The 21,956-nt window shown below is 42.7% G+C and overlaps 1 protein-coding gene across 1 annotated transcript in view; it reads left to right on the forward strand.

Annotated features, from left to right (window-relative positions):
- Positions 1–15,017, forward strand: part of LOC118088835 (vitellogenin-1-like) — a 35,085-nt gene extending 20,068 nt beyond the window's left edge. The window contains exons 20-34 of the mRNA XM_035122949.2: positions 2,153–2,288; positions 3,542–3,734; positions 4,470–4,585; positions 5,402–5,869; positions 6,041–6,115; positions 6,558–6,689; positions 8,158–8,358; positions 9,073–9,215; positions 9,317–9,455; positions 10,518–10,650; positions 11,923–12,121; positions 12,589–12,692; positions 13,167–13,261; positions 13,379–13,535; positions 14,766–15,017. Coding sequence (XP_034978840.2) covers positions 2,153–2,288; positions 3,542–3,734; positions 4,470–4,585; positions 5,402–5,869; positions 6,041–6,115; positions 6,558–6,689; positions 8,158–8,358; positions 9,073–9,215; positions 9,317–9,455; positions 10,518–10,650; positions 11,923–12,121; positions 12,589–12,692; positions 13,167–13,261; positions 13,379–13,535; positions 14,766–14,806 — 2,332 coding nt within the window. The 3' untranslated portion in view covers positions 14,807–15,017. The remainder of the gene's footprint in view (positions 1–2,152; positions 2,289–3,541; positions 3,735–4,469; positions 4,586–5,401; positions 5,870–6,040; positions 6,116–6,557; positions 6,690–8,157; positions 8,359–9,072; positions 9,216–9,316; positions 9,456–10,517; positions 10,651–11,922; positions 12,122–12,588; positions 12,693–13,166; positions 13,262–13,378; positions 13,536–14,765) is intronic.
- The last annotated feature ends 6,939 nt before the right edge of the window (positions 15,018–21,956 follow it).

The following is a 21,956-nucleotide window of genomic DNA, read 5'->3' on the forward strand; positions in this document are numbered from 1 at the left end:
TCTTTTTTTCTTGTCTGCACAGTCCTTATACTTTCTACTTATCCTCACATGTTTTCTACCAGGAAAGATTCTACCTAATTCCCCCCCCCCCCCGTCAAACCTTCCTACTTGCTCCAGTATTATCCAACATTGCCCAATCCCTCCTAACATTTTTTTTTCCATGTTGACATATGGAATTTGTATGGATGCATTAAGTCTGGCAGAATCAGTTAGAAGACTGGCCCCCTTAGCCTTGATTACTCAGTAGTTAATTAAGAAGTGATGCAAGTATCCTAGCAAGTATTCCTTGAGTGGAAGGTGTTTAGTATTACATCATTTGATCACTCTGATCTGATGGTGGGAGTGGCCATCACTTTAAAAAAATGGGTTTTAAGATGTTCTCATGGTATTTGATCTCTGATTGCTCTTCTCAGTCAAGAACCTCATATGCTGATGTTGCAGTCTTTGAACAATGACCAGATACTTATGAGTAAGGAGCCTTCTGCCCAGTTACATGATTTGCTGTGGCTCCCTGTACTCACCAGGGACCCATCTGGAACCTTTAGGAAGTTCCTTGTAACTTTCCTCCACCCATTCTTATTAAAGCGGTAGAGCTGATTTCTGCAGAAAACAATATGTGACACCAGTGTTGCCACTAAATTTATTGGTTCTCTCTTACATTCAGTGGAGAAGAACGGATCATTCAGTTCAGTGGCAAATGTAGACTATTGGGTTAAAAAAAAAACCAGTACTGAGAGAAAGATTAGGGTGGGGGAGTGATGCCGACTATTTCTGCCTGGAGATGCAAACTGTAGTTTGGTGACGGTTTAAATTATTAAATGTGAATCAAGTTAAAGCCACTTCCTTTTAATCTATTCTTCCCAGATGAGCCATCTTAAAATGCAAGTTGATTTGTAATTTCTTTCATCCCCTCAGCTTGTCTGAGAGAATATTTTTTGTCCCTTAAAAAAAAAAATCCTGGAGCTTGGTGTGGGGTGCAGCTGTCATGCCCTTTATCTGAAACAGAGAACTTGAACAGAAAACAAAGCCTGTGGGTGATAAGGTGTCATTTATTTATTTTGACTTGACTGAAGTGCTCCATGTGAAGCATAGCTTGCATGTTCTCTGCAGTACCCTCAGCACTGCAGGCATGGACAAGAGGAAGAGAGAGAAAGATAAAAGGAATGCAAATTCGCCTTTCAAATAAAGTAGATTAGGTGTTCTTAGGCTTCCCTCCCAGAATGTGAAGCCCATTCTTCTCAACATGGGAACACCGACTACCTCTCAGCTCACAGCCAGGCAGGTCACTTCCACCCATCCATGTTCGCAAAACAACCCCCAGGCGACAATATCAGTTGCTTCCATGAAATACTAACAATGGAACGGGTGTGTGTGTGTTTAATGCATTTTGAAGCCATGTAGTTAGAAATTTAATGCCTGCATCATAAATATGATTGGACTACCAGCAGTTTAGAGATAAGAGTTTGTTAAAATGCTGTTGAGTAAATATACTGCTAGTGTTTTACAGCACAGGATGCAATCTTCATGCCCACTTCCCTTGGAATCAAACTCACTGAATTTAGTAAGACTTGCTTCTGAGTTAATGTGCATACAATCTGTGGGATGTGGGAAAGCAGTAGTTTGCTTGGAAGCAAATTTCTCCTGTCAGGTGACTGACTCAAAGGAATGATATTGTATTGTACCAGAGCTTTTGACTTCCTTATATTTTGAAGTCTATCCCTTCTGCAGCAGTGTCCCAGACAGAACAGAAACCCATCACTTTCGCAGCTAGGATATTGATTAAATCCCAATGCTGGGATTGAAACTATGTCAGTGGCTTGTGCATTGTTTGTTTGTTTTGTTTTTAACTTTAGTAGAAAATTAGGAGCAGTGAGCATGAAATACTGCCTTTAAGTTGAAGTCTGAAAATGGCCACCCAAAATAGATGAGACTAACTTTGATTTTGTTTTAAAATATGACTAGCCACAGCTGCCTAGTCATTTTTGCCTAGTCAAAATTGTACCTGGGCATTTGGGTTGCCTAGGTACAATTTATAGAGCAATTTGCAAGGAACTCCATGTGTGCTCAAGTCCATACTACAAGGCACAACCCAGATCTTTTTAAACGTATTTGTGCTTCTAACACAGTTTTTCTCCCTCTGTTTATCCGGCAGTGCTGTGACATCTGTTATCACTCGCAATATTGAAGAGGCACCTGCTACCAAGTCAACTCCACTTTTCATCCCTCAAACTGTGTCTAAAATAATAAGAGGCTCCTTTGAGTCAGCAGAACAAGAGAATGAAAGAAGGGTAACCCATATTAGATTTTTGTGTGCACTTGTTTTTTGCTTGAGAAATGTTACTTTTACATAAAAAAATAAGTTGTGTGAGCTATTTTTAATGTGTTTCCTCCTCCCCAAATAAAACATTTACAGTCCAGTCCTATACACATATACTGAGAAGTAAGTCACATTGCGGTCAATGAGACCTACTCCCAGGGAAGTGTAAAAACTGGCCTACTGGTACGAGTATAGAGTTAGAAGTCATAAAAGCACTATAGCTACCATAAAGGATTTATTTGTTATTAATTAAAGCCATTTCCCGTTCCCGGAGAGATGACTTTGCAGGCTGGGAGCACACCCTCCCCACGCTCACGGGGCAGGATAGCCCCTACACCACTGGATTGTCCTCGGCCACATCATCCTTAGGCCATCCAATCCAGATGGTCCAGCAGCATGGTCCATGGTCCAGGGCTATTTAAACTGCCCATGACCAAGGACTCGCCCCTGTTTTCTCCCTGCTCGGTCATTTATCCCACCCTCCCGCCCTTAGGTTAGGCTCTTTATTCTTGACCTTGGTTGTCCAAGGGGCCTGGTAGGAATTTTTCCCCACTTGGCAAATTGGCACCGGCCATTTGTGTTTTTTGCCTACCTCGTAGCAAATCGTCACAACTTTGTAGGGTTTGGCGGTTAGGCATTGGAGTATTAGGTTGAAGGGGAGGGGAAGTAGTGGCCATCAGAATTTTAATTATGTATTTTATTTCAGGATTCTGGGGGGATTTAAAACTGGGGTGTGATACGTAGAGAACAGGTATCTTATTGTTTCAGTGAAGAACATAATTGCGGTTCTCAAGGTCAAGTAAATAAGTAGTGGCCTTAATCTAAATAAACTTAGCTATGAATAAATCCTACTGTGCATGACAGTTCTGGGATGTAGTTTTAATGGTGTAGTGGATGTAACTTACACTCTTGAAGCAGGATGTAAATTGATGCAACTAAAGATGTTAAGTCCTGAAAGGCTGAGCACAAAACCCTAACGTAAATTAGAGCAGACCTGTTGAAATCAGTGGACTTACATTACTTGGAACTGGAAATAATCCTGTATTTCCCCTCTATTAAATATGAGGGCTTCCCTTAACCATTGGTCGAGATGCCGTGTTTTATATAAGCAGCATTTCAGCTGAATTACTGATCTTTACCAAAATGATGATGATGATGATGATGATGAGGCAGAAGTCTGAGATTGCAACCGCTCATGCTGGACTATGTTCATCATCCATCCAGGACCAAATTTCTGCAGAAAGTGAACAGTCAGAACGTCACACGCCTGCCCCTCGTCACACTCAGTGTGTTGAAGCATGCACATTTGGATGTAAGGCTTGTGTTGAATGGTCAAACATTTATGCCGGGTGCTCCATAGATGACTCTCTGTACAACTTGGCTGGCGAACATACTTTCAGAGTAACACTCAAGCAAGGTAACTCTTATTTATTCTCTGGTGTTTGTTGGGCTTTGTTTTCTTTTTGGACAAAATGCAAAGGGGTTCAGGGAAAAGAACAGGAGCAATATTTCCCCGGACAATTGGCAGTCCTCCTGGATAGTGTGGGTTGTGTCGTATGGGACTGGTGGTGGTGGGGAGCAGCTCACAAAAGGCTGTTGTCATGCTGTAGTTCACAGTGTCATCCGTCAGCAAATGGCACTGTGAACCACAGTGGATGAAAACCTAGGAAAAAATACAGAAGGAGATGTGCACACAGAGACATAACATAAAGACTTAGGCATGGTTCGAACAGACTCATTGAAATAACCTTAATGAGGAAGATATTATTATTATTATTATTATTATTATTATTATTATTATTAGCCCGCCCACCATTTGGTTTCCTACTCAAAGAATGACTAATTTTGGATCTCATCCTCTGAATTTTATTCCTGTATCCTCCAGTGTTGTCCATGTCTGAAATGTGAACTGGTGACAAAACAATCTTAGGTTTAAAGTTTTACTACCATAGTTCTCAAGCTGGTCTTTCGCTGGGCCTGCCAGTGAAGCCACAGATTATGCATGGTGGTCACATAGCACATTCATATTCCATACAAATCAATGGACCCAACTGGTGGCTGCATGTATCAAAAGCACCCATTGACTATGTTTCAGAAACCATGATTTATTGCATAGATAAACCATGCAGTAACACTAACTCTATTATTTCAGGTGATAGAAGAGCACCCATTGAGAAGTTACGATTGACTGTTCAAGGAGGCGCTCATTCTAGTTTACCGATGGTGCGTTTGACAAGAGATGAAGAAAGACATTTAAGAAGAATTCAGGTATTTCTGATAGCAATACGTACATATCACCATGTGGGAGGGTCTACTATCCATATGTTTTATATTCTACAACTTGTTCTAGCTTTTGGAAAGCGTGTATTACATTTAAGGCATTAAACTCTAGGGTGGGGAACCTTTGACCTTCCAGATGTTGCCTGAGTCCCATCAGCCTCGGCTAGCATGGCCAGTTGCCCAGGGTGTTAGGATTTTGAGTCCAACATGGGGCTGCCATACGCCTGGAATTTCCTGGACATATCCGGGATTTGTTTGACGAAAATAGCATCCAGGCAGGATTTCCAGAAATCGGTTAAAATAAAAATGGCTCAAAAATAGCTCTTTTTTAAAAATAATAATAATAATTAACTTTTTTGCAAAAGAAAAGCTTGATGACTTTTGTGTCTGGATTTTCACTTATTGAAGTATGGCAACCCTAGTCCAGCAGGGTCCAATATTGTGAACCAAGGAAGCAGTTAGTTGAAGACTGATATTGATTGTATATGTGAGCTATGTGTTTGTGTGAAACATTTTCTTGTGCCCTGCAGAGGTCACTTTGGTGCTACAACAATGTAGGAGGCAGCAGTTAAAAGCTACCGGTCTTTGCACCCACAGCAGGCGCAGTGATTCTTTGCTCCCGGAGGCGCACTCCATTCTCTCTTGAGACAGACGGGTGCCAAGAATTCTGTGCCGATGAGAATCTGCAAATTAGCTTCCCCCCTCTAGCCAAACGAGAAGTACATTGTCTACAGAATGTTCTTTTCGAGCTTAGAAAACTTAATATGACCGTGTTTGTCTTTCTCCGGGTACTTCCCCCATTAGCCCATCAGCAGCTCCGGCGAAAGCTCTAGTGATAGCTCTGACAGTTCAAGCGATGATTGGGATGAAGAGGAAATGATAGATATGAAGCAACAAGAACGTTATCAGAAGCACCCCAGGAAGACTTCTTTGAAGAGCAGCAGCAGCAGCAGCAGCAGCAGCAGCGACAGCAGCAGCAGAAGCAGCGACAGCAGTAGCAGTAGCAGAAGCAGCGACAGCAGCAGCAGCAGCAGCAGCAGTGACAGCAGCAGCAGCAGCAGTAGTAGCAGTGGCAGCAGCAGTAGCAGCAGTGGCAGCAGCAGCAGTGGCAGCAGCAGCAGTAGTAGCAGCAGCAGCGACAGCAGCAGCAGCGACAGCAGCAGCAGCAGCAGCAGTGACAGCAGCAGCAACAAGAAACATTCCAAGGGCCGCCCAAGCAAACAGAAGCAGCACATTAAGGACAGCCACACCGGCAGCAGCAAGAGACCTTCAGTAAGTGCTTTCTATGAAACAACTGCCGAATTGTTCCTCTATTTACCAGAGTGCATTTGATTTACCTTACCTTCCCCCCTTCTTCTTCTTCTTCTTCTTCTTCTTCTTCTTCTTCTTCTTCTTCTTCTTCTTCTTCTTCTTCTTCTTCTTCTTCTTCTTCTTGGAATTCAGAAGGACTTGCGAGGTCTGGAATTGGCTAACGCGAAATACACGGCACACAAGGCAAAGCAGCAGACGAAGCACCAGGTAGTTTTGATATTAGTGATTCTTTAAAATGGACTTCCTCTCCGAGAAAGACTGCAGAATTCCATGTCATGCGGGTCAAATTCATCCAAATGGGGCAAATTCGTCCCCCCCAAAAAAAGCAGTGTTCACCAATGAGACTTTTTCTGCACCATTTTAAACAGTGCCTAGGAATATAGCCTGCGTGACTTTGCAACATCTGATGCTGCAAATAGAGTTGGCATCGTAACTCTTTAGGGTGGGCATTCCAGAGGAAGCATCTGTGGCTACTGTCTGCAAAGAGGGTTGTAAGCCATCCATGTGTCTGAAAAGCACCTGGGACTTTGGAGACGGGGGTGGGGATATTCCACCTCATAGTGTGAGTGACAGGTCCTATATCACAGTGTCATCTCATTCTCATTCTCTCTGTTTATCTCTCTCATTATTATTACGGGGCGAAAATCAGCAAGCATCAAGCAGTTCATCATCAAGCAGTTCATCCTCATCCTCTGAATCCAGTAGCAGCTCAAGCAGCAGCAGCTCCAGAAGCAGCAGAAGCAGAAAGCTGAAGGGTGGAAAAGGCAGCTTCTCGCAGGAGGTAAGTTTATAAAAGTGAAAAAGAAGTCATTGCTTCATTCCTTAGCTTAGGTCCAGGTTTCAGTCAGGTAATTAATTTACAGGAAGTGGCTAGCAAAGTTGTCGGTTTTTCTCCCTATCTTTATTTATTTCCTAAGTGTTTTTTTAAAACTGCGATCTGAAGGCAGCCTTGTAATGGGAAGTTTTAGATGTTTGATATTTTAGTATGCTTTATATACAGCCGTACCTTGGTTTTCAAACAGCCTAGTTCTCGAACGTTTTAGCTCCCGAATGATCAAAACCAGGAAGTGACTGGGCTTCTGCAGCTTCCGATTGGCTGTGCTTTGGTTTTTGAACATTTTGGAAGTCGAACAGACTTACGTTCAACTTCCAAGGTATGAGTGTATGCTATAAGCTGCCCAGAGTGGCTGGGGAAACCCAATCAGATGGGCGGGATAATAAAATAAATAATGAATTTTAAATAATGAATAATAAAAGTTGTTGTTGTTGTTGTGTTAAATACAAGGGGAAAGCATTTTCAAAACAGCTACAATTCTTGTTCATGTGTCTGTCCTAGTCACAGTGGAGGCTAAAATCTAATTGCAATTATATAAATGAACGTGGTTTCACTTGCCTTATGCTTTGGGTGGCATCTGTAATATTGTTGCTGTTTTTAACATTATAAAATGTTTCAAGATTTCTCTTCTAATAGTAAGTGGTATAAAAAATATTACTGAATAAATTAAGAATTCTACCTCTGGTTCACCCTTTCAATAGCACTTTCAGAAGTACAAATCAAAGCTGGGTGGCAGAACACAAGGAGAGAAGGAAATGACAGCAGAGTTCAGCTCCCCCTCCTCACACACCCTTTTTAGTGTTAAAAGTGAACCCATCCTCCCATTTTATAGATGAACAGGGCAGGCAAATAATTACACCTCTACATAGACATCTGATTTTGCTCCTAGACAGCATGAAGTACATAGGGTCTCAACCACAGACTTCCTGCTACAGTTCCCAAAGTTTCCTGTAAAGAGATTTGATTGTTAAACCATGCTGGAAATTGTAGCTCAGTAAAGGGAATAGGAGCCTCCCAAGATCCCTCAGCACCCTTAATAGGTACAGTACAGCTTAATAGGCACAGCTCCCAATAGTCTTTGGGGAAAGCCAGGACTCAGGCCGTCTCAAGCACGTCGGGCGCCGTGGTGCGGAGATCGCTCCGGTGCCCCCATCCCGCTCCGTTTCTTGCCGCGGCTGGTGGGTGGGCGCAGGGCGCAGCACAGTTTCCGTGCGGCTCCGTTGCACGGCACCCCCCTCCCGGGCCGGCGCCCTGGCGCCCCGCGGCACCCAGACTGCCCCTAGAGCCGGCTCTGCCAGGACTGTTCAAAGTGGTATCACAGAGATTGAAATTTATGGTGTGAATGTGACTCTAGCTGAATGCAACTGATATCGTAGGCATTAAAATGGTGCCCTTTCGTTTTTCTGTCTTTCAGGACCATGGCGATTCACTACGACCTTATGCTACTATTGTGGCTGAGGCAGTTAGGAGTGATAAGAAAGAACAGGGCTACAGATTTTCAATGTACATGAAGCATGACCGCTACAAAGTCCAGATGAAAGTAGTTGGAAGTGAGCTTGCCAGAACCAAGTGGAGAGCATGTCTTGATAGTATTGTGCAACCTTACACATTCCAGGTAAAAAACAAAAACAAAACATTTTTTAAAAATGTGTTTTCAGTTATTTTGGTGGTTTGTAAGACAATTTTCAGCAATGCTTCTCCAAAGCTACACGTGATAAAAATATTGAAATACAATAAAACAAATTATCACTAATAATAAACATTGAATAGATTAAGAACCAAGGCAGAGCACTTCTTATTAATTATCCCACACTAGCTAGGGGGCACAGATTATTACAGGCAGAAGATCTGCTTAAAGTTGAAAATTCGCTAAACTTCAGAAATCAAAAAGCATCTCCTAGAATGTAGAGGGAGACGTTGTCGCATCCTGGTGAATAACTTGAAAAGAAAAGTGTTCCACACAAGCACAAACCATACCTATGCCAATCTCAACATGCAGATTTGTGGGGGGGTGAGATAGTTCTTTAAATATTCCTTACCAATATCATTTAGGTTGGCCAACTGCTTGTTTATGAACTGCCAACTCATAGGAAAAATATAACAGTGGTCTACAATACAGTTACTAAAACACTCATTGGATTCTGTGATAATAAAACACAGAGCAAATGGCCAGTCCCAAATTTTCTCACTGATAGAACAAAAATATTTTCAGCTTATAAAACAGGGGCATCCCCCAATGCTATGAAGATGCCATTGTGATAGGATCCAAACGGGTCATTGGCTTTTCATTCCCATGGGATTAAATAACTTGTTTTTATTTCTACCTAAGAATGACCTGAGCTGGGGTGACAACTGCAAAGATTACAGCATTCGAACAAAGGCTTCCAGTGGGCTGGTTGCAGGACGGGATGCATTCCAAATCGAGATGAAATGGACAAAGGTTCCACGCTACCTAGAGAAATGTGCTGCTTGGTATAGCACCCACCTCATTTCGTATTAAACCTAATTGTTGCACATATTAGGGGGTTTTTTTAAAAAAAATCTGACTAAATCCTATTTTGATTTCATCCAAGGGTTATGGATCTCATTCCTGGTATTGCATACATGAAATACTTCACAGCGGTCTATCAGAAGAATCCTTCACGTCAGGTTCTGTTCAGAGTGGTTCAATCCTCACCATATACAACGGCTACACTGTTGAGATTGCCCGAGGCATGTATTTGTTATCTCTTTTATTAAATATGGGTTATTAAATAAGGGTAGTTTGTCTTCGGGGAAGCACCTGGGTGGTCAGCAAGTATAGAGGAGATTATTATTATTATTATTATTATTATTATTATTATTATTATTACTATTACTATTAAATATTTTATTAGTTGAATATAAGAACAACATATAATCAAATACGAGCAATCAAATACAGTTTTCCCCTAACTCCCCCCTCCCAAAAAAACAGCCCCAACTACCTATTTTCAGGTTTGATTCAACCACATACTATCATATTCAGGTGGTACGGTTAAAGTGGGTGACCTTGCACAGCAGGCCCTCTGCTCCCTAAAAGCAGACTTTTTTTCCCCCAAAAAGGAAAGTGATGTGAAAGTGCATTGGAAAGTGTTGAATAACAATTGCTTGATTCAATGTCTTATACCGTATTGGCCCGAATATAAGCCACACCTTTAAAATTCAAGGGGGAGAGAGAGAGAGAGAGAGAGAGAAGGCAATACTCGAATATAAGCCGCTCCCTTAAAATTCCACAGGCACTCACACCCATTCCATTTTACCGTATGTCTGTTTCAGCAGCGGTATCGTAAAAGCCCATTTTTGTAAGGTCGCAAATTTAAGCCGCACTTTAACTTGCCCCAAACAAATCAGGATGGTTGCTCAATCAACATTCTGCTTGTGTCCTTTCCACAAACAGAAGGGCTTCTTCTGTTTGAAGATTCGGTCAAGATCCAGGGAGGAAGGAGGGAGCCATTTTCTCCCTGCAGCTGCCTATGCTACTTCTCATGCTCCTCCCAATAGCCCCCAACCTGTTGAGGAGATTTTGAGGGGACACAGGGAACTTTAAGGGGAAGGAAGAATCAACAGAGATAACCGCCACCCCCACTTCCTCTATTGAGAGTGGAACTGCTGAGCTTAAATTGGGATGTATCCCTTCGTGTTTAGAAAATTGGGGGGGGGGGTGTTTTAGTTCATGTAGTTAAATGATAACTCAAAACACAAGCTTTGTCTACAGCCACATTGGTGCTTATACATTCATTCTTTGTTTTCTAGGGAATCTTTTACAGAGATGGCCTCTGTTTTCCATTTTCTTTACCCGCTTTCGAAACTCCATATTATCAATCTTCAGCAAAAAGGGCATATGATTTATTTGAATTAATGTCATGGACACCCAAAGGAGGTGAAGGTAAATTAATACTTTACTTACATCAGGCAAGTCTTTGAATTTAAAGCATTGCCTGTTCTTAGCTTACAACAATACCATTTTGCAAGCATATTTTTTTCTTACTTTAAGCCTTCTATTTAGCAATTATATATTGTAAACGGATTTAGTGATTTTATATGGATGGCTCATTTGATATATATTTTTAATAATTATTATAAATTATGATGTTCTTCTTCTGTTCTGTAACCCACCTTGCAACCTGAAATACATTGAAATTAATAAATACATAAATAATTGACAGCACGGTCCTATGAACTCAGACATAAGCCCCAATAAGTACAATAAAGTCTGGCTGCTGGTTTTGCCCTCGGGCAGCTGCAAGGAGTAATGGGATTGCCTGCCACAACTTTAAATTAAACTGGTCAATAGAGGCTGAAGGGGCAGGCAATGGACCACTCTGGTCCACCACTGCTCTAGTTAAGCCGTCTGTGCTTGGACTAGGCAGCGCAGTCAGCAGAAGATCAATCCTTAGTGTAGCTTCTGAAGAGTAGGTTGAGTCCGATCATCACTCCACTCTCAGGCAGATGCAATATCTCAGGGTATCCCGGTAAAGGGGGCTGAATAGGAGTTTCTGTCCTAAAGCCTTAGAGCAGGCATCCCAAACTTTGGCCCTCCAGATGTTTTGGACTACAATTCCCATCTTCCCTGACCACTAGTCCTGTTAGCTAGGGATCATGGGAGTTGTAGGCCAAAACATCTGGAGGGCCGCAGTTTGGGGGTGCCTGCCTTAGAGAGTGGCTGGGCTATAGAACTTCCAATGGCAGCCTGACGGGGGCCAGTTTAGTTGACCTGCATCTTGAGGTGGCCTGTAACTCAAGTATGACCCTCTGGGAGGCCGGTGCAGGATACACACCCAAAGCCTAAAGCCTTAGCCCGCCTACATCTGTAATCAATAAAGCTGTGGCCGATTTTCAGTCTCAGAACATAGTCGTGTAAGTTTGTTCCACCTGTTCTTCACTGCACACTGCGCATGGGTCCACAACTGGACAGTTCTACTGGCAGTCTTTTGTAAAAGTGGCAAAAGTTTGACAAAACCTGAGATCTAGTCAAGCTGAGAGGCTTTTTGGATCAAACAGGCTTCCCTGGTTATTCATCTGAACCGCAAGGGATGGAATCTAAGTCTAACAAGAAAATGTGCTTCCAGACATCTGCCTAACCATTGCATATTTATGGCTATCTTATGTTCACTGCCGCATCTGACTTCTTTTTTTGGGGGGGGTGTCATCTTACCAGCTGTATGTGAGATGAACGACGAACAGATCGTGACCTTCGACAAAAAGGTATTCAATGTAACTACAAGCCAACATGCCTGTGACCTTTTGGTAGTCCAAGACTGCAGCAAAAATGAGGATTATGAACCACGGTTCCGTGTTTGGCTATCAAAGTCCAGACCTGATAGTCCAGCAGAGGTTCACATCAATATCTCTTCAGAGTAAGTTTTAACAAACACACAGCTTTTTCAGATAATATAATCACAAGGGGGAAAAATAAAGGTTTAACCTTTTTTTCCACCCCCCACCCCCCTGTGATGGGAACTGCATTAGAAATAATTGCAAACTGGGCCACAGGACCCAGACTGCAGAAATGTGCAGCTGGTTTTCTCAGATCTAAATGGAATCAGATCACAGTTATCCCATGCCATGCTGCTGATGCCTTGAAGGGTCTATAGCAACCAATATGCAGGGAAGAAATGCATTTGGTTTCAAATTTAATGTGAACCTTTCAAACCACAGGAAAAGAAGCACGAGGAGCCTCGGGGGGGGGGGACTGGTGCAGTTTTGCAGTGCAATCGTAAATGACAAATATGGGAGAAAGATGGGTGGTGCTTCACATTGATTGTTAATATCAGTTTTTTCACCTTCTAACAAAAAGCATTCTCTCCTCCTCCCCCCCCCCCAGGCTCAGAAGTTATATCAGGATCTTACCTACCATGAATGCACCTTCTTTGTTATATAATGAGAAACGAGTCCTGCTTGACAAAAAGGAGTTTGAGGATGAGAAAGGTACGGCATCTAATATTATGCTTTTTCTTAAATCACAACACAGTTCTATTCACCTGAGTCAACTTAAATCCAAGTAGTCTATTGATTACATATTGGTAATCAATTGGTTGGTTGTTGTTGTTTTTTTAAAAAAAACCTTTAATAACTTGGCACACACACACACACAATAACGAAATAAAGTAAACATTGAAAATAAGTTAGTAAGCCTTGATCAGTAAAGGTGTGATGGGTTAGCTGAGTATCCTACCCACAAATTTGATTAAATTTTCTGTACACAGTAGTCAATACAAGCTGATGTCACAGAATCTCGTAGCAAAAATTGCTATGTCTCTGGTCCCATTCTGTAGGCAAGACTCAAAAAGAAATGTAAAACAAATGAACGAAATGTGTACATTTCTGTGTACACTGCTGAAACATGCTCTTGCTCTTTAAAATAATTGGTAAGCCATTTTCAACTATCCCGTTTCTCCACAGCCCACCTTAAAATGTGTAAAAATGAGACCACTGTTGCTATTGAGGCACCAGTGGTAGGCCTAGTGAATGTGACGTACGATGGCGAACTACTGACAGTAAGTCTGCCAGCCTGCTGCTTCTTGTGCTAGAATTTCTTGCTGCATTCCTTTAATGCACTGCATTGTAAGGATACAAGCACAAGCTTCTACAGTAAATATCCATTATCCACGCAGGTTACAGTCGCTTCCAGCATGAGAGGTAAAACCTGCGGACTCTGCGGAAACAATGACGGTGAAATGAGAAATGAAGCCCAGATGCCCAATCAAGAACAAGCATCAACCACTACGGAGCTTTTGCGTTCCTGGTCTTTGACGGATAAGTGTGATAGAGGTCAGTTAAATTTGGAAACCAGAGCATCAGTTTATAGCTTGACTATACTCTCCATACAACTCTCCTAGAAATAAAACGGCACAGCACCACATCACATCCCTCCCAGAGGCACTTGTAGCTGTGGATGGAATTCCCAGGCACTAGTCATGGTGGCAGTTACACTTGCTAGCCACTTAAACTGGTTTTTATCTGGAATTGGGGCAGTTTTTTAAGCTTTAAAGGCAGCCTTCAGAGCAGCCTGTAAAGTTGTAAGTAGCCTTCAACAAATATTAGGAGACGAAATTTTCGGTGAGAATGGAACAGAATAGACCTTGCTTTGTCCACATGCAGAAGTGCCATGGCTACCTGTCCATGCCTGATTCCCGACAACACAAAGTTGGGAGGGGACAATGACAATTGTGTTGTCATTGATCTGCTATGCATCTCTCAGCTTGAAAGTAGAGAGACTTGCTTTCTACCATTACTAATAGTCTAAGGCTGCAAATGTGTCTCTGTGAGCAGAGTGCATGTCTGAAGCAGAGTCTTTTAAGAAAGAGGTGGATTGCCATATACTCCCTTCAAGTGGGATCACAGCTGTGTCTTTCACAAGGCAAAGCTAACTGCCACTGCAATGGAAGGAGGAAGGGAGAAGCGGGGCTTTGTACCATTAATGCAGACAGCTGATGCAATGTCACTCTCCCTTCTCGTTCTTGAAGAGGCTGGTTAGTTCAAACGTATGTGCGCCTGTAGAAAATTTAACTTGAAAAAAGAGACATTGCACACACTTTGGTAAACTAAGAAATCATTAATAAAAAAAATGTATGTGTGACATTCAAATCCACCACACCATTGGGTTATCTGCCCTTAGTATTTCACAGTTCAGAGCTGGAAGGAGTTGCTTGGTTGAATGAACTGATCTTTAGCATGTTGCCTTAATAGGATAACCCACATGTCCCTGCAGAAGTTTTCTTCAACAAAAATAGCATTATTATTTGATAAAAGGTTTGTGTTGTTTTTTTAGCACTTGCCTCTTTCACTGCAACTGTGTGTATAAAACTGAAAGAATTACCAATTTTTCTCTGTTTGAAGATGTAGAGACAAAAAATAGAATTCCATACCCATTCCAACAAATTATTTGACTGGGTTGTTGTTTTGGTTTTGATTTTGTTAATTCAAAGTGGGAGTGTCCTCACTGCTAAAAATATATCGCTTGGACTCTGTTGATTGATGGTGATTTTCCTTTTTTGACAGATATTGAAGCAACGTCTGACTCAGAAGCTTGGGCAGCTTAGCTCTGAGAAGACTCCGGACTGGGTGAACATTACCCTGACAACGTACTTAAGACCAAACTTTCGATATCTCAAATTAACTGAGTTATCTCGCGAACCACCTTGGGGATGCCAGTGCTACATCAAATGATAAATATATTAATTAATGTTAATTGGAACGAAACTAAAATCAAATGCATTCTGCATTGTATGAAGTTCTAAATAAAAAATACATTGTGCATTAAATAAACATGTGTGATCATTTTGTTCCTTTTCCACAAAGCAATTGGGCTGAAAATATTTTAGAGAGAGAGGGAATCATTTATTGTTGGTTACTGTTCCGCTGTCACTAAAATAACCTCAATATCTTTCATAATAAAAACATGCTAACATAGTCTACTAGTTAAAAGCTGACAAATTAACATGCCATACTGGCACAACACAGAATTTGGATTTCATAAGGTTTATTTCTTTATTATTAAAGACATTTATATATCATTTAATTATTCACATTGCTAAGTGGTTTACATTTAAAAAAAAAATCCACAGAAAATGGGACAACAAAGCTTTCAAAATTTATCCTAAAACCAAATATTACCTTCAAATGCCTGTTGGAAAAAGGAAGTCCTAGCCATGTGCCCAAAGTTCAGCAAGTGGGAGGGAGTTTCACTGGCTTGGACCCAATACTCTGGCTCCATGCCTTGTAGTACTTATGAGTTGTATGTCTGAGCCATGGGGGAGCACCAACAATCACTCCTCAGAGATGGCAGTGAAAGGACAGGTCCTTAAGATATCCTAGGCCCAAGTTGTTAAGGGCCTTGTAAATTAGCAGAAGAACCTTGAACATAGCTTGGTAACATATGGGCGGCCAGTGTAAGCTTCTAGGGACTGGAGTTGTGTGCTGGCAGTAGTCTGTTCCACTCAACAGTCTAGCAACAGCATATTGCACCAGCTAGAGATTCCAGACCAGACACAAGAGTAGCCCCACACATTGCACTCATCAAGTGTCAAAGTTACCGATACCCGAATCACCACAGCCAGCCTATTCCTGTCCAAGAATGGCCAGAGTTGATAAAATGCACTCCTAGCTGCTGAGGCTACCTGAACATTAACTGATAAAGATGGATCCAGGAGCAACACCACCTGTTCTTTCAGTGGGATAATATATTTGGCCAGGACAAGGAATGGCCAACGTCCCAGACACTGGAACTACACCCCCACGGTGCCTCTGTCTTCTTGGGATTCAAGCTCAGTTTATCAGCCCTCATCCATTCCACAACTGCATCCAGACAACGTTTCAGACTATGCTTAGCCTCACCTGACTCAGGTGTTATGGAGAAATGGAGTTGGTTATCATAGCATGCCCCCAAACTCCTTTACATGACTCCCAATGGCTTCATGTCAAAGAACATTCACAATGGATTTGTTCCCTGAGGCACACTATAGCACAAGGAACAGGAAGCCAAGAGACAATCCCCTAATGTTATTTTCTAGACACGGCCCTGCATGTAGGAATGGCAGCACAGTAAAACTGTATCCCCAGTACCCAGCCTACAAGGTTGGATACTATGGTCTGTGAGGGAGTATTCCCAGACCCGCTGAAAGAGGCGGTCATTAAACCGCTTCTTAAAAAGACATCTTTAGACCCGGCATATATGGCTAATTATTGCCCAGTCTCAAATTTACCATTCTTGGGCAAGGTGATTGAGCGAGTGGTGGCTGAACAACTCCAGGCACGCCTGGAAGAAGCGGGCCGTTTGGATCCCTTCCAGTCGGGATTCAGGCCTCATCATGGGACTGAAATTGCCTTGGTCGCACTGGTTGATGATCTCCGGCGGGCTAGGGACAAAGGTGAGAGCTGTTTCCTAGTCCTGCTGGATCTCTCAGCGGCTTTTGACACCATCAACCATAACATCCTTCTGGACCGTCTAGAGTGGTTGGGAGCTGGGGGCACTGTCATACAGTGGTTCCGCTCCTTCCTCCTGGGCCGTGTTCAGAGAGTGGTGGTGGGGGATGAGTGTTCAGACCCCTGGGCTCTCACTTGTGGGGTGCCTCAGGGTTCCATGTTTTTAACATCTACATGTGGTCGCTGGGAGAGATCGTCAGGGGGTATGGGCTGGGTGTTCACCAGTATGTAGATGATACCCAGCTCTACCTCTCTTTCAAATCAGAACCAGTGAAGGCGGTGAAGGTCCTGTGTGAGTGCCTGGAGGCGGTTGGAGGATGGATGGTGGCTAACAGATTGAAATTGAATCCTGACAAGACAGAAGTACTGTTTGTGGGGGACAGGAGGCAGGCAGGTGTGGAGGACTCCCTAGTCCTAAATGGGGTAACTGTGCCACTGAAGGACCAGGTGTGAAGCCTGGGAGTCATTTTGGACTCACAGCTGTCCATGGAGGCGCAGGTCAATTCTGTGTCCAGGGCAGCTGTCTATCAGCTCCATCTGGTACGCAGGCTGAGACCCTACTTTCCTGCGGACTGCCTCGCCAGAGTGGTGCATGCTCTGGTTATCGCTCGCTTGGATTACTGCAATGTGCTCTACGTGGGGCTACCTTTGAAGGTGACCCGGGAACTACAACTAATCCAGAATGTGGCAGCTAGACTGGTGACTGGAAGCGGCCGCTGAGACCACATAACACCGGTCTTGAAAGACCTACATTGGCTCCCAGTACGTTTCCGAGCACAATTCAAAGTGTTGGTGCTGACCTTTAAAGCCCTAAACGGCCTCGGTCCAGTATACCTGAAGGAGTGTCTCCACCTCCATCGTTCTGCCCGGACACTCAGGTCTAGCGCCGAGGGCCTTCTGACAGTTCCCTCACTGTGAGAAGCAAAGCTATAGGGAACCAGGCAGAGGGCCTTCTCAATAGTGGTGCCCGCCCTGTGGAACGCCCTCCCATCAGAGGTCAGAGATAAACAACTACCTGACATTTAGAAAATACCTAAAGGCAGCCCTGTTTAGGGAAGTTTTTAATTTGTGATATTTGATGTATTTTAATGTTTGTTGGAAGCCGCCCAGAGTGGCAAGGGTATTATTATTGTCATTGCCACCAACAGACTGAGAAGGTGGTACCCTGTCCCACTCTTGGTGACCAAGGCTAATTCAGTCCCAAAACTGTGCCTGAACCAAGAGTGAAACAAATCCAGATAGTCCATATCCTCCAAGGACTCCTGGGTCTATTTTGTCAGGGTTCAGCTCTGCCTAGTCTTAGAACCTGAGGTCTCATTGGATAAGGATATGTCCCCCATCCACACAAGATGTTTCAGTGATGCTTTCAAAGTGTCCAGCTACTTGAGACTACTTGGGAGGAGGGTGAAGTGCATGGAAGCACCCATGAAGATCAGGATCTGACTGCAAATCAGAAAGAGGTGGAGCCTCAAGTTCCTGTGTAAGGTTCAAGGCTGAGATGCGTCACTGTTGAAGCAGCTTCCCCACCCCACCCCCAAGCTCCAGTCTTCCTGAACTGGGCAAAGGGGTTGTCAGGAATAAGACAGCTCTAAGCGAAAGGTTGCAGCCTGCTGAAGATCAGAGAGAGGCAGATCACACACAGGCTGAGCAGAGTTCACATCAGTCAGGGGTAACTTCACCACCCAGTGGAATGCCCACACAGTCATCGCTGAGGGAGGATGTATGACAGGAAGAAGAATCAGAAACATAAGGGTCATAGGTTCCATTTATGTTGGCAGAAGAGGAAGGACTCCTTAGAAGGGTCATCATGATTGATGAGACTGGTAGCATGTTAGAGCCCTCCCGAGAACTCTATTTGTTTGTTTGTTTTGCAATAAATCTTCCTTTTTAATTAACCACGCTTGCTGTCTTATCATGTCAGAAACTGGGACTCCTGACATGGACATAGAGTGCTCTTTTCCACATAAACAAACACAGCACCATTATTGGGTAGTTCATAATAATAACATATACCCCACCCATTGCAGGGATTTTGACCAGATGACTTTTGGAGTTCCTTCCAATTCTACAGTTCTACAATTCATATAAAGCATACAAACCCTAACCAAAACTAACCACAGTTTCCAGTTCAGATGGCATGTCAAACTTTGGTTAGCTGGATCTCCTAATGGCCATAATGCAGGAGGAGAGAGGGTGAGCTAGCCTGCACACATAACATTAAATAATGGTTCAGCGTTATGCCTCAACCAGACACTGGGTCAGTGACTGGTCTTTTTCACTTATAAGACATTCAATCTCATTTATTACCTGCCAATAGCACATTTTATCAATTTCAGCCAGAACATTTTGCCTTGTTTGCTTCTGTTGAGAGCATTAAACTAAGAAATGTGCTGTGGGCACTTTACAGAAATCTCTGCTTTATATAATTTAAAATATTTGTATGTTATATTTCTATGCCAGCCCAACATTACATTAAGTGGGTGATGAAAGCTTAACGCCATTAGATTTCCTTTTAACTCCCACTTGCATTTTTTAAAAATCATATTTATCATACCCCATAAAGTCGCAGTAAGCAGTTCTTTCCTTTTTTTATAATTTTGGTAAACAAGGAAAATCTGTGCTTGCAGCTTTTAGAGGAACTCTGGTCTAATGTATTCATTAAGGAAAGCTTTTGTCTACCTACAGTACTAATTTAAATTACCATTTCCATGAAAAGTTAGCCCAGCAGGCAGAGGAATCGTAAAGCTGGACAAAGGTGGGCTGAAAACCCCAGGGAAGGTCTTTGTGGATGGGGACAAACTATTGCAAGGAAGTAGATGTATCCTGAACAAAGAGTGTGAGTTTGGGGGCAAGGATTGGGGGCTGGGTTTTTTTATCCTAAAATGCAAAAACATAAAACAAACATTAATCTGAGAGGAAAATGTGAGGCTAATTTTTCCAGCTTAAAAAAGACTGAAGAACTGCTCTGTTTCCCTGTTTTGTGAGATCCACTTGTAGAACTGATATATTCAAACTTTTCCTTTCTTTCTTTCTTTAAAAAAAAACTTCTATCAAATAGTGGGCAATAAATACATGGCAGGGCAAACAGGACAATCCTTTCTATTCAGGGGACCAGGTTGTTTATGTATTTGCAAGATGCCATGCCTAAAAATCAGTCTTTCTCCCAGGTTTACAACAATGCCTTGACCATTATCTCATTCTTCTTCTTCTTCATTCTACTTGTAAACTTTTGTGCATTTAAAATTGAATCCAGAATTTATTTTCTTTAAATCAGATGTTCAAATAATTTTGTGTGTGCGCGCATAAGCATGAGCATTGATGTATGTTAAGCATGTTCATACACTCGTACATATATGACCCAGCAGGGTCATGTGTTGCAATGGGAAATTACAAATATTTATGGCCCTATCATCGACATTTACCTTCCATCTCCTTGCTTTTCCCATTAATTCTCATTGCACATTTTTTATCCCTCAGACTGTGGGGCGGGGGGGGGGGGGAGATACAGACTCACAATGGATTACAATGTGGTGAGAATATAGAGCGAACAGGAATGATATCGAGCTTCTTGTTCCTTCTCTCTCATTTGACATATATGATGAGAAGTCTGAGGTAAAATACCATTTTAATCACTGTAGCTTCCCCTGATCATTTCCATTCTTCTCAGAACACCCAAGTCACACCAGGACACGTTGAACTTATTGTATACAACTGTCCTTCAGGCATGCTCTGTATGTAGTTCTCAGGTCATGTGCGGTTACTGTAAGGTGCAAAAAAAAAACCAAACACCTAGCTATAGCAAATGCTTCAAAAATGAACTGCTTTTTTCCAACTTAATAGGGAACTGTTAACTATAATATTCAACTAGCCTACTGGAGTATATTAAAAGCAAGCCTTTGAAAGCTGCTTTGAATCTTCTCGTCTCCCCAAAATCTCTCCCACCACCCTCCTGAAGTGGAATCTTCGTTCCGTTTTATATCTGCTCTAAAACTGCCTCAAGCAGAATCCTACCAGACTGGAAGGCAGACAAGACTCAACTTACACGTTCCGTAGTCATTTAAATAGGAAGTGTGACATGCACCCCACCCTTGACATCACAATACAAATGCCGCTGAAAGGCAGCAGTGAAAACAGCATCCTTGTTTCATCTCCTTCTTGTGGCTTTGACTGCCATGGGTTTGACTCTTTGCTTCTCCTCCTGCCAGCTTGAATGGGAAGCGCTATCCAGTGACATGGTTCATTCAAAGGCCGGGCTGGTGCGCTCGGAATGAATGCAACCTGGAGATCTCAGCAGCCGCCAACCAGCTCATAAAGAGAGGTGAAGCGAGCATGCTGGGAAGAAAGGGAAGTGATGCAGCAGCTGTTTGGTTTTACCTTTGGTAGCACAGAGAGTGGCAGCCATTCATTCATAGTCAAGCAAAGTTCTGTTCCAAAAGCAGCTTCAAAAACTCTGGGAGTGATGGATAGGGGGGGCGCTTTTGTGAAAGGTGGAGGGACCGGCTTTTATTTCTTCTGTTCCATTCAGGACAGAGGTTAGGCAAGTTTCATATTATTTCCATTTTTAAAGAGCCTCTTTCATTTGTGTGTGTGCACGCGCATTGGCTATTCTGCGGACGACAATTCGCGTTCATTAGTGCCCCCATACTGAGATGCCTGAGCATCTATCAAAAGACAGAATAGAGCCCCACCGATGCTCCTGGCTGTGAAATCCAAACATAATGAAATCTAGTAATGTGCCTTGAACTTGGGTGAAGAAAAGAATAAACTCAGATGAAAATCCATCTTCCCCAAAAACTTAAAAACCATATTAATGTTAGAAGTGTCAATACACAGGTGCTCCTTTCCCCAAATATACCACACACTGGCATCGGTTCCATTGAGGCACATAGCAGGTGTTCAGACTAAAAAATCACTGGAAATTATTCTTGATCTGTTTGAAAAAGTTATGCCTAAACTGGGCGGGGGGGGGGAGCTTCAAATGCATACCGTATTCCACAGTCCTCAGTACATACATATAAATTGCTGATTTTGTAGTGTTACTATAAGGTACATATTGTATTGTTGAAATTTTTTTCGATTTCATTTCATAGCTATGGGAAGCTGAATGGCAAATGTAGGCCCCGCAACACAATCTCTTTCCCTTTCGCATAGCTGCCAAGTTTTCCCTTTGCTCGCGAGGAAGCCTATTCAGCATAAGGGAAAATCCCTTTAAAAAGGGATAACTTGGCAGCTATGCCTTTCGTGAGCTATTTTGGATGTGGTGGTTAG

Source organism: Zootoca vivipara, chromosome 7 (genome assembly GCF_963506605.1).
Source record: "Zootoca vivipara chromosome 7, rZooViv1.1, whole genome shotgun sequence".
NCBI classification, from domain to species: Eukaryota; Metazoa; Chordata; class Lepidosauria; order Squamata; family Lacertidae; genus Zootoca; species Zootoca vivipara.